At 37.9% G+C, this 12968-nt stretch overlaps 1 protein-coding gene across 2 annotated transcripts in view; it reads left to right on the top strand.

Annotated features, from left to right (window-relative positions):
* Positions 1 to 1341: 1341 nt before the first annotated feature.
* Positions 1342 to 12968, top strand: part of LOC107781906 (1,4-alpha-glucan-branching enzyme 3, chloroplastic/amyloplastic) — a 29561-nt gene continuing 17934 nt past the window's right edge. The window contains exons 1-8 of one of the 2 annotated variants that reach the window (XM_075223137.1): positions 1342 to 1786; positions 2776 to 2847; positions 2978 to 3042; positions 3575 to 4252; positions 6406 to 6578; positions 6887 to 6976; positions 9187 to 9262; positions 12134 to 12241. In XM_075223137.1, the coding sequence (XP_075079238.1) occupies positions 1494 to 1786; positions 2776 to 2847; positions 2978 to 3042; positions 3575 to 4252; positions 6406 to 6578; positions 6887 to 6976; positions 9187 to 9262; positions 12134 to 12241 (1555 nt within the window). In that variant the 5' untranslated portion in view covers positions 1342 to 1493. The remainder of the gene's footprint in view (positions 1787 to 2775; positions 2848 to 2977; positions 3043 to 3574; positions 4253 to 6405; positions 6579 to 6886; positions 6977 to 9186; positions 9263 to 12133; positions 12242 to 12968) is intronic. The other variant, XM_075223136.1, reaches the window with a different exon arrangement.

Genomic DNA, 12968 nt, shown 5'->3' with positions numbered 1-12968 from the left:
CAGTACTGGTCAGGCATCAGCCACCACATTAGCCTTCCCGAGATAGTACAAAATAGTGATATCATAATCCTTAAGCAGCTCCAACCACCTCTGTTGATGCAAGTTAAGATCATTCCATTTGAACAAATGCTGCAAACTCTGGTGATCGGTGTAGATCTCTCAAGGAACACCATACAAATAGTGCCGCCAAATCTTCAAGGCATGATCAATAGCTACTAACTCAAGGTCGTGGACATGATAGTTATTCTCTTGCACCTTTATCTGTCTAGATGCGTAGGCAATCACCCTACCGTCCTGCATCAACACCGCATCGAGACCAATCTACGACGTATCACAATATACAGTATAAGACCCCGAACTTGTAGGCAATACCAATACTGGGGCCATAGTCAAAGCTGTCTTGAGCTTTTGAAAGCTCTTTGTTTCCTCAAGCAAAGGTCTAAGTTTCCAAGCCCTAGTTTCCCCAATTTTCACCCTTAATTTCCGTAATTTCTAGCCCTAATCCATGAAATAATGACATAGGAACGAGTTTTAAGTCCAAATTCCTTACCTCAATGAAGTTCCCTTGAAATCTCTCTTTCAAATCGTCCAAAAATCTCCAAAGCCGATATAAAAATGGTGAAATTAGCTAAAATTCGCGAATGCCACAATTTATACCTTCTGCCCAGACATTTTCGCATCTGCGGCCCCTTTACCCGCTTCTGCGGTACCACATTTGCGGTCATTCGTCCGCTTCTGCAGAAATCACATAACCGGCCAAAACTCGCATCTGCGATCAACCTTCCGCACCTGCGGTCCCTGCCTTCCCTAGGCATTTTCGCTTCTGCGACCTCCCTTATCGCACCTGCGGTCCCCAATCCGCAGGTGCAGAAATACCAGAAGCAGCAAATTCAGCAGCTGCAACAAAGTTTCAAACTTCCTGTCAACCATCCGAAATCATCCCGAGGCCTACAAACAAAAACAGAGCTGAATTTCAGGTCCGACTACTAGAATGCTGAAGTTTTGCGTGATTGCGTTTGCTACTTTAGCCCCGTATGCTGAAGTTATACGAAAAAGCGCGTAAACTTGCAATTTTTTTTTGCAAAGCAGACATAAGTTAAAACGTGCTACGGAAGGCGGGTATAGAAGCAAATGTACATTTCTAATCAACTCACCGTTAATATTTTGCGAAAAACTTTATTCTTCAATGTTTACATTAGTATATTTCCAATATCAATCCACATAAATTAAACTTATCTAATTACGAGACAAATTATTTTTTATGCAAAGTGAATGTTGAGTTTTTGAGGTCACAACATTGCCAATTTAGAAACAAACTTACAGTCAACCCGCTGTCAAATAAAAATTCCGAGTAGCCACTTCGGTATATAGGAACCCGCTCACCCATCTGACATAGTTTGACACAGTACTCGCCTCTTATCACTAAGGCAAAAAAACCAGTTCATCTTCTTCCCCCTATATGCCATAGGAATTAGTACTAATTAGCTTCAACCATGCTCTCTCTGACGAATTCAATTCCAATTTCTTCACATTTGAGCGACACTCGTTTTAACTTTCTTTCTCCAAGCGGCAGCAGAAATCTTCGCCGAGTTACACTTGTTTGCAGCCGTCTTTCGTTCCCGCAGAGGAACATATGTAGGTGCTCAACCACCGAGCAACCGCCACCACAACGGCGCAAACAACGGCCGGCAAAGCAGTCCGACGAGGAGAAAGGCATCGATCCTGTTGGGTTCCTCACCAAATACGGCATTACCCATAAAGCTTTCGCTCAGTTTCTTCGTGAAAGGTGGTTTTGCAATGCCTTAAATTTTACTCCCTCTGTTACAATTTACGTGACTTAGTTTGACTCGACACAAAGTTTTAAAAAAAAATACTTTTGAAATTTGTGGTATAAAAGCCCAAGGAGTTAAAGGGACTAAAAAAGTAAAGTACCTCGTCTAATTTGAACGCAGGAAGTACTTTGTATCTGTTCCAATTTATATGACACAATTTCGTTATTAGTGGTACAAAAAATAATTACCCATTTAACTTTGAGCTTTTAATTTTATCTATTACTCCCTCCGGTCCACAATAAGTGACCAATTTGCTTTTGACATGCCCATTAAGAAAATACTAAACACTAATAGGGATATGTACATAAGTATAATCTTGTAAAAACAAATTGAATTCTTTCTTGATTATATAAATGGACACTTATTTTGGACCAAAATAAAAAAGCAAATTGGTCACTTATTGTGGACTGGAGGGAGTAAGTTCTTACAAATACACAAATGTTGTTGCATATTTCAGATTACAAGTTTCAAAATTCTTATAACATTATACTCTCTCCATTCCCGTCCAGTTTTTAATGAGCCTCACAAATGTTTTAGAATGTTTAAAACCACAAGTTTCAAAAATCGTATAACCACTCACAAATTGTATGACATGTTTATGATCACAAATTCCAAAGGTCATTCAGTTTTTCTTATACTCTGTTCCTATTCAAACTTTGACACATAAGTTGGAACGGCGGGAGTAGCATGTTTAAAACCACTGGTTTCAAAAATCTTCTTTTTTTCTTCCTAAACTCTGCGTCTAGTCAAACTACGTCAAATTGGAGGAGGGAGTATTTCAATGATCTTTTAGACATGCTAGAAGCTCCTTACCCAAAATAGTAACGAGCAGCCACTTTTTAGTCTACTTTGACTGTTCCCGCTTCTACTTGATGCTTGAACCATTTTATATGTGCAATAATCTTTCAGGGTGTTTTATTCTTTTACTCATTCTGCTTTGCAGATATAAATCATTGAAGGACTTGAAGGATGAAATATTGACTCGTCACTTCAGTCTCAAGGAGATGTCTACTGGGTTAGTTTTATGCACCAATTTCGTACATTGACAATAATTCTACCTTCTGCCTATTTGCTAAAGTTATCAAAGAATGCGTCTTGCATTTGCACATTTAACTCTTTACTGATTCTAGATGTCTATTTCATAGATATGAATTACTGGGTATGCATCGCAACGTGCAGCATCGAGTGGATTTCTTGGAGTGGGCTCCAGGTTCAATTCCATACGAGAATTTGTCATCTTAACGTGTTTTATATATCAGCATATGTCATCTTAATGTGTAGTTTTGTATGTCTTAATTCATGCTACGTTGTGCAATTAATCTGGTGCTTATTTTTAGTTACATTGGCCACTCTGCAAGTACTAAGTACATAAACAATGTTTCAAAACTTCATCCATCCACTACATGATATCTTGAAAATTGCTCACTATTTGGTATCTTCTAATTTTCATTATGGACTTAGAGTTCTCGGTCCATCAATTAGTGATTCATGGTTAGACTATGGTGTGATATCACTGGAGAGAAGACCAGATGTGAGATTTCCCATGTAAAGTATGTAAGTAACATTTATGCATTAACTTAAATAATTCATCAATGTTATATTCCAGCTCTGGGGTTATAGATGCAGGGGAGTGGATTTAGCTCTTGATAATGAAGAACTGTTTGTTTGTTTTTTTCGTTGTTTCTTTGTTATTTTTTTTTCTTTTATGGTTTTTGACATATAAGTGCCAAGATGTTTAACAGGTGCTCGCTACTGTGCTCTAGTTGGTGACTTTAATGGGTGGTCAACAACTGATAATTGTGCCAGAGAGGGTCATTTTGGTCATGATGATTGTGGGTATTGGTTTATTATTCTTGAAGATAAATTGCGTCAAGGAGAAGAACCTGATAAATTGTATTTTCAACAGTACAATTATGTGGATGACTATGATAAAGGTGACACTGGCAATACCATCGAAGAAATCTTTAAAAAAGCAAATGATGAGTATTGGGAACCCGGAGAAGATCGCTTCATTAAGTCACGTTATGAGGTGGCGGCAAAGTTATACGAGGAAATGTTTGGCCCAAATGGACCCCAAACGGAAGAGGAACTAGAAGAAATGCCTGATGCAGTGACACGGTACAAAGTCTGGAAAGAGCAACACAAAAATGACTCAGCAAGCAATTTGCCATCGTATGATGTGATGGATAACGGAAAAGAATATGACATTTTCAATATTATAGGTGATCCCGAATCGTTTCAGAAATTTCGTATGAAGCAGCCTCCTATTGCTTACTGGTTGGAAACTAAAAAGGGAAGGAAAGCTTGGTTCCAGAAATATATGCCTGGTTTACCTCATGGAAGCAAATACAGGGTGTATTTTAACACACCAAATGGGCCTCTTGAACGAGTTCCTGCATGGGCTACTTATGTCATTCCAGGTAAATAAGCACTGCTTGTTGGTATTTACATACTTTTTTTTATCTCCATAACTGGTTATATGCAATTAGCTGCTATTATAAGAAAAAGGACAGAAGCATGTAGAATATTGAACATTTTTCTTTTGATGTATTCTGCTTCTCTGCCTAAATGATATCTCAGTTACACACATAAATCCATGAGTACATGCTTTAGATTTTATATTCCCGAGCAACACATGTTTATTTGTAGATATGACAAGTAACATATATAAGATATGACAAGTAACAATATATATATACATCACTGAGCATCTACTAATCCAGCAAGTATCAACTACCTAGCTACCTCCCACTAGTATAGGTATTAGCACCATGGCTTAAAATGATGGGAAGAAATTACCTATAGTTTTTGCCTCAGTTGGAATTTGAACCTTGGTATCTTATGGTTCATTCCGGTTTCATTAACAACTAAGCCACACCCTCAGATACGACAATTTATAAAATTAGTAGCCTTGGTTCTCTCCTTACAAACTTTTCACTCTATGCTTCTATCTGTTGGGACGCGGAGAGGTAGATGACGACCTAAGAAGTATTGGGGAGAGGTGATCAGACAGGACATGTCGCGACTTAGGATTACTGAGGATATGGCCCTTGACAGGGAATTATGGAGGTCGAGTATTAAGGTTGTAGGTTAGGGGAGAGTTGTGAATATTTCTACAGCACAATAGAGTGAGACTAGCCAGTTAGGAGTTAGACTAAGAAGGTCATTGGTCGTCTATTGATGCAGGGCTTTACCTGCTAGTTTTACTATACCAGCCATCTTTTTCGTATTTCGTATTCTGTATTTCATATCTATTGTATCGCTGTTATTTTATTATGCATTTTTATGGTACTAATATGTCGGCTTCTGTTGTTTTTTGAGCCGAGGGTCTCCTGGAAACAGCCTCTCTACCCTTCGGGGTAGGGGTAAGGTCTGCGTACATATTACCCTCCCCAGACCCCACGTGTGGGATTATACTGGGTTGTTGTTGTTGTTGTTGTTGTTGCTTCTATCTGTTGGTACATATGTTGCTCGGATCCTCCAAATATGTTGCCGCATCCGTGTCGGATCCTTCAAAAATGCAAAATATATCTCGGCACCCGAACATTTAATTACAACAACAACAACATACCCAGTGTGATCCCACAAGTGGAGTTGGGGAAGGCGAGGTGTACACAGACCTTATCCCTATCTTGTGTGAGGTGAATAAATTATTTCCAATAGACCCTCGACTCAAGAAAAGCATTTTCAAGCTAAGTTTGAAAAATACAAGAGTAAAAAAAGCTAAGATGAAAATACTGAAAAAAAGAAAAGTATTGACAACAAAAATAGTAAAGATAACTTAAGCAAATGAAACAACAGCAATATAAAATCAAAAAATAAGATAATAATAGAATAATAATAATAATAATAATAATAATAATAATAATAATAATAATAATACTCATAAGGAGAAGAGGGAGCAGATAAAGTGCTCTAAACTAGAACCATGCTCTCCCACAAAAAGGAGAGAAATCGCTCGACTTCCTACTAACTTTTTACCTAGCCCTCGATCTACTATCTAGGGTCATGTCCTCGGTGAGCAAAGATGTGGCATGTCCTGTCTAATCACCTCTTCCCAATTCTTCCTCGGTCTACCTCACCGCTCCTTTGACCTATCACTCTAACCTCCTCACTGAGGCTTTTGTGCTCTTCCTCTTCACATGCCCGAACCATCTTAGCCTCGCCTCCTGCATCTTGTCCACCACGGAGGCCACTCCTGCCTTGCCCCGTTTATCTGAGCATCCTCATTTCCGCTACTATCTTCTGAACGTGTTAGTTCTTTACTGGTCAGCACTTTGCCCCATGCAACATAATTGGTCTAACAACCAATCTATAGAACTTACCTTTTAAGTTTTGATGGCGCACTCTTATCACATAGGACACCTGATGCGAGCCTCCATTTGTGATGGGCATTTTGAGTAGGTGATTCTAATAGAATCTCCATGCCCGCTGTAAAAGAGATGCAGGAAAATAATCATATCAATTATGTTGATTTCATTTTGTATTTTGTTTGCTACCCTGAGCCAACAATGCCTTCTTTGTTTTCTAGGATTTGTATTGATGTTGCTGAACTTCCTTTGCTCATTCGCAGATGCCGAGGGGAAGCAAGCATTGGCAGTTCATTGGGAACCACCTCCGGAAAGTGCTTACAAGTGGAAACACAAGCATCCTCTCAAGCCTAAGTCATTGCGCATATATGAATGTCACGTCGGTATCTGCAGCCAGGAACCAAAAGTTTCTTCTTTCAGTGATTTTATTAGCAAGGTGACTGTGTTCACTCTATCTTCCAATTAGTGTTGACATCAAAACTTTTGCAAGTGTTACTCTTCAAAAATCTTATAGAGCCTCTGTGGATTAGAAATATGATTGTCTTTGAGCCTCTGGTTTAGGTTGTTAGATCTGAACTAATTCCATATCCTTTAAAAGAAACTCTGCTTTACCAGAATGGTTTTGTTCTATGTCGAAGGAGTGTTCTTTTTTTTTTTTTGGCATTTGTGTGGATTTTTTTTCCCGCTTTTTCTTTGTCTTTGCTGGTTGACTTCCTTTAATATATTTTCGTTTTGTCGTTCCAGGTTCTTCCACATGCAAAAGAAGCTGGATACAATGCAATACAATTAATTGGAGTTGTTGAGCACAAGGATTATTTCACTGTTGGATATAGAGTGAGTTAAGAATAGTTACTCGTCAATTCTCTATCCCTGAAAAATACACATGATACATTCTCAAAATTGGACTTCTTTTGTGCTTCCTGATATAAAAATGTGAGCCATGCCATTAGGATTTTGCGTACTTTCTTTTGGATTTGTTACATGGTCACAAGGCTTGAACTTGGTGACAACACCTCTCTTGCACTGAGACTCACTTCCTTAAAAAAGAAATTTTCCCCAGGAACTTTCTCATTGAACATCACCAAGAGGTTAACAAAAGAATAAACAAGGAAAAAGGAAAAACAAAAGATTCTCAAATAGCCAAGACTGAATATATTCTTCCTTCATTGTCTCTCACACTTTCTTACAATGTTTTGGTGTTTAACTTACAGTTTTAAGTTGTTTCATTTGCCACCTTCGTGTAAACTTGACAGAGGCATTTAATCATTTTCGTTTGGTAAATACAAGGTATGCTAAAGGATTAGATTGAGAAATAGACTTAAATGGTAAGGAGAAAGGATCTAAGAGCTCAAAATAAATTAAAGTTGACAGAATGCCTATGTCGTGAACCACAGTTACCAGACTGACGCAGTCAAAAGTGGAAATGAAGGCTAGAAAAGCACTGAAGATCTTCTGGTTCTTATCAGTGTTGTCAAAAGCGAAAAGCTCTAAAAAGCGCTCCAAGCCGATTGGGGCTTTAAGCGCAAAGCGCAACTAAAGTGCCGTCTTTAGTAAAAAAACGTGCAACTAGGAAAAAAATTAAAAATACATATGTAATTCAAGAAAAAAGAAACAAATTCACTCCTAATGTTTTCCTCAACGACTAATACACTTATTTGCTGATAATATTTGTTGTTTAGTAGTGCTAAGTTCAAGATAGATGGGCATTGAGATTGAGGCGCACACCTTAGTGTCTTGTTTACACTAAACCATAGCTTAAGCCAGGTGAAGCGCCCTCCATGAGCTTTTCTGAGCATCAAGGCTTAAGCGCGCCTTAAATGAGCCTTTGACAACACTGGTTCTTATGGGTGGGTTCCTCTACAGGTAATGGCCTGTGAAGGAAGGGCACAATGGAAATGCGAACTTACTAGTTACTGTGCTTGTGTATGTGTCTCTGGTGTGGGTGAGTATGAGACGGTTGGGGAATGAAAATGGGATTGGTGAAAGGATTAATTTGTCAATTGTGGGCTTTTGTCTCTGTATTTGTGCAATGGAAGAATTTGTGTGGAACTGTAGGTATGTCTCGGCTTTTGTAGAAGATAGGATTTTATGGAAGGAAATGATATTGAGGAGAGGCGGTGGTTGTAGGGAGGAGTTGCTGACAGGTTGAAGGTGGCGGGGAAGGATCAATATGGATGATTTAGGGGTGAGTGGTGATGGCAGGGATAGAAATGGGGTGTCACTGGTGAAGGGGCCTCGGGGAATTGAATTTTACGTCGGCCAATGATTCTTTTATCCGAACTCAGCTCTTTCCCTAAATTGCTTGATAGTTCTAGTTAGGGAGAGGGAGGTGAAGGAAAGAGTTATTAGTTTACTTCCCTTAGAGGAAGCATTGATGATTTACTTTGGGCGGTGTCATACAGCTGGAGGGCAAGTGAAAGTGCCTGTACGCCGAGTTTTAGAGGGTTGAAAAAGAACACTTTATTCCTTACCAAAGAAGGGGAATAACTAGTGCTCCTAATTTTTCCATCTTCTAACACCTCTTTTTCATCCTCTAACCAAACGCATAAATTTGTATTTAAAATTAATAGATTGCTCATGAAGGGTTAGAATAGTAAGCTAAATGCAACATACAGCATTTTATTTCGATTTATGTGTTGGGAATTGTGAGGCAGCTAGATGCTGGGAATTTTTTGCTCTGTTTCAGACAAAATAATCAGATTGATGCCCTTTCCTGTATTCAATTACCATATGGAATACATCGGATGTATAAACCGATCCTGATGTTTGATCCTCAAGTTTGGTAACATTAACAGATCATAACTTCACGAATCCTGCATGAACAGTTGAACACAGTGTTAGTTGAACAATTTAATTGATCAATTGTCGGGTTATGCATTTGAAAGATTGCATCTTTATATCGCTCTCTCTTTTAGCTATTAGGAAGTAGCTTACTGAATATCATCATATAACCTTTTCTTGAATAGATTCACAAACCTCCTGAATCTTTATGACTTGTATTTCTGCCTCACCATCAATATGATTTCACCATTTCTTATGTAAAGGTGACAAACTTTTATGCTGTTAGTAGCCGTTTTGGCACACCGGATGACTTCAAGCGCTTGGTTGATGAGGCACATGGTAATCCTTGATGTTTGACCTGGGCAAATATGGTTTACGTCCTGCTAAGCTGTTAGTGACTACTTATGTTGCATATTATTTGCTTTCTCCTTCCTTTTTATTTTTCTGACTAATATAATTTGTATGATTTGTGATTGAGGCATAGTTTATTGATTGACTGGTTGGTCTATCATCTATGCTTACTTTCTGTTGGGTTCATTTAGTCGCTATTCCTTCTGCTCAGAATGGCATAGCTTAGTGCATTTCATTTGGTTTCTTGCACGTTTTTACCAAACCTATTAACTTTCCCTAGAGTTCTATTAGTACCATCGTGTTGCTTTCAACTCTTCTTTAGCAGTCACAGAATTTCCTGGCTATTATACTCTTTTGGAAGGAACTTTGTAAGTGAATTGGGCATAAATTATGGTATCTTTAGTTGAATTTTTCAATAATTTTCTCCTTTTTAACTGCCTTTCTGACTTATTTTATATATATATATATCCCCCATGCAGCTCTTTTAACTTCTATTGCTATCTATTTCGCCAATGGAGTAGATTTTAACTGCTTGTGTTTGCTTCTTTCTCAAGTTCAGTATTTTGGACCATCTTTAGAAGAGTACAATGTAGGATGATGAACATCTAACTTATCTTTTGCTATCATAATGGTGAATGCCTCTGTTTCAGGTTTAAAATCATTGACAAATAAAACCTTATGACGTTTTATAGTGCCGGGTCTATTTACTGGTTATTGTATTGTTTTCATCTATTTTTTGGCTTTTATGTTGCTGTTATTATTCCTTTGGTTTCTGTTGATGGTACTGATATATTGTCTCTTCTCGTTTTCTTTAGCCGAGGGTCTTTCGGAAACAGCCTTTCTACTCCCTCGGGGTAGGGGTAAGGTCTGCGTACACACTACCCTCCCCAGACCCCACTAGTGGGATTTCACTGGGTCGTCGTCGTCGTCGTTGTTGTTGTTGTATACTCTTTTTGGATTGTATAATGCAATTCTAACTGAGGAGCCCTGTTTTCCATCTTTTCTCCAGCACTCTTCATGCTCATAACAGCCAGAGGCCACTAAACTACATAAACACCTTTTCCCCTCGTATTTGCCATCCCTTCAGTGACATTTTATTAGTTTTAAGCTGCAGAACTTGCTTAAGATCTGTCTTGACTTCTTAGAAAAAGGATTTTTTTTAGCTTGACGTCTGGAGGTATATTTGGTTGGTTGGTAATGTCAAATGACATTTTGTTTCTGCATCTTTTGGCGTATATGCCATCCAACATTTCGAATGAGATCCTTTGAACGTAGCACTTATGGTCCTATTTGTTGAATGTTAAGTGAATACGTGTCTAGATTCATTGAACTTGAGTATGATATTATAAAATATTCTGTTTGTATGAAAGGCTATCACGCATTTGGTTATATAACATTTACTTACCTTATTAGACATATAAGATGATTATTTACTATATTGTACTAAGACTCTTCTTGTATGTTGTTAATAGTTCAAGTCAACAGGAAGTTTTCTGTTTTTACATATTACCTGAGCAGGCAGAGATCCTTGTTTCAATCTCAACGCGCCTATTATCAAAAAAAAAACTTTCAGTGCTTGACCCGTGAAAAAGAACAACACTGCACATTAGGGGAAGGTATAAAGACATAATTAAAAAAATAAAGGTCCTCCCCCCTCTAATAGTTTGTGATTTTAGATGAGGTTGTCACGTAATATAACATGGTATAAAGAGCCTCTACGATCTTGGTAGAGTCTCAAGTAGCTTTTGCCTAAGACCACTCGCCAGCCAATATTATTTTTCAAACTCTTTTGTCTCTGATGATGCCACTCCTCTTTCTGTCACTGGCGCCTTGTCTCTCTTTATGCAATCGAAGCCCTCCTCTATAAAGTGATCAATGCCCTCCTCTACTTTTTCCCGTGGTTGATTCCTTTTTGTTTGTATGCTAGAAGCACTTCCTTTCACTGTGCTATTCCCTTCGGCTTTTCAGAAGAAGAATCCAAGCACCACTTCTGTATTTGATTGTGCTCTATTCCTGTCGGTTTTAGCGACAACTTTCTGTGTTCCCAAAGTAAACGAATTTAAGTTGATTTTCTCACCTTTTATTTTGAGAGGCAAGTTTAATATAAAGAGAAAATGTGTCTAGAACTCTAGATTAATTGAACTTGAGCAAGGAAAATATTATGGAATGTATTCTCTAGGATAAATCCTATTAGGTTTATCTATTTAGCTATAAAATACTTACTTACCATCTAGGTGTAGAGAGTGGTTACCCATTTCTTGTAAAAGTCTTGGTATTTTTCTGGGATAAGTGTTGGCTTCTTACTAAACAACTTTTTTGAAATAGAGCTTAGAAGGGTTAAATTAAGAGGACATATTTGTGGTAGGTACCTTTCTTCACGTACATGTAATTACAAAGAAAAATTGTACCAAGGTTAAGTGGAGGTGTACTTACATTATTATATTGGCTCATAGGTTAGTCAAACCTCATACAGGGACTGATCTTTAAGATTTGACTTTATTTAACAACCTTTTAAAATTTTATCACATTGGATTATCAAAGACAAGTTCTCTTATTAAGATTTTTCCCTTCCCTAGTTCAAAGTAGCGATGTAGTTGTCCACTCTCGTTTTCCAAAAATAATTTTTTTATGGAACTTAAATTGGTTAAAAATCTCGGTTCAAATATTGCCCTATCCAGCTTATGCCTCTCCTTGCTTTTAGCTTGTGTGTGACTGTGTGCTGATAATGATTATATATGATGCCTGTTTACGTCAATGGATATTTGGATAACATTGGGACCCACCTCCTTGTTATGATTTCTCTTTACTTTGTATTCAGGGTCCTACTAATTGTGTTCCTTTTTTTGTGTGTGGGCGCAGAGCTTGGACTGCTTGTCTTTTTGGAGATTGTGCACTCTTATGCAGCAGCAGACGAAATGGTTGGATTATCGCTTTTTGATGGAACAAATGACTGCTATTTCCATACTGGTAAAGTCTTATAATTGAAAATGTTAAGAAGTACTTGACGAACCTTGGTTTTTCTTTATTGGTTACTGTACAAATTTGACATCATTCTGGGGAGGAATATCTTATCTAATCCAAACTATGCATGTGTCTTTTGTGGTTTGAGGTTCTGTGATTTGCAAACCAATTTGGTTACTTAATTATAATACTAGTATTTATTTTGAAACTACTCCATGAAAGATTGCTGGCTAGGCCTACACCTGCTATATCAATATAAGAAGGATAGAGCTCTACAGAGGGAATCCATAACTAGCTCAAAATATTTGTTGCATAATTACTGTCCTCTTTGGTGGTATACGTAAGTGTGCATTGAAGAAGATTTCGTGGTCTTCAATAACAACATCTTAGATCCAATAAGGGTTGATTAAGTGAAACTTGGTATTTGTATAGGAGATTAAATTGGTCACCCAATTTAGAATCTGTTCTAGTCACAATCCTTTTGTATCTGAGATCCAAAGTGTAGTGCTCATACCCTCTTTTATTGCTATGAAGATCCTATCTCTGATCTGAAAATAGATATGCGGAAAAGCCTCTAATTCGATCCATCGTTGTTGCCCATAAGACCGTGAATAGCTGGTTGTGGTTAAATGGGAAAACAGTTGGTTGTGGCTTGTGTATATACACGTGTGCAGTGGCGGAGGTAGAATGTTCGCTAAGGGGGTTCAAAAATAAAAAAAGTTAAAAAAATTTG

Source organism: Nicotiana tabacum, chromosome 10, assembly GCF_000715075.1.
Source record: "Nicotiana tabacum cultivar K326 chromosome 10, ASM71507v2, whole genome shotgun sequence".
Lineage (NCBI taxonomy): Eukaryota > Viridiplantae > Streptophyta > Magnoliopsida > Solanales > Solanaceae > Nicotiana > Nicotiana tabacum.
The sequence above is the reverse complement of the archived record's forward strand: the minus strand, read 5'-3'. Positions and strand labels throughout refer to the sequence as shown.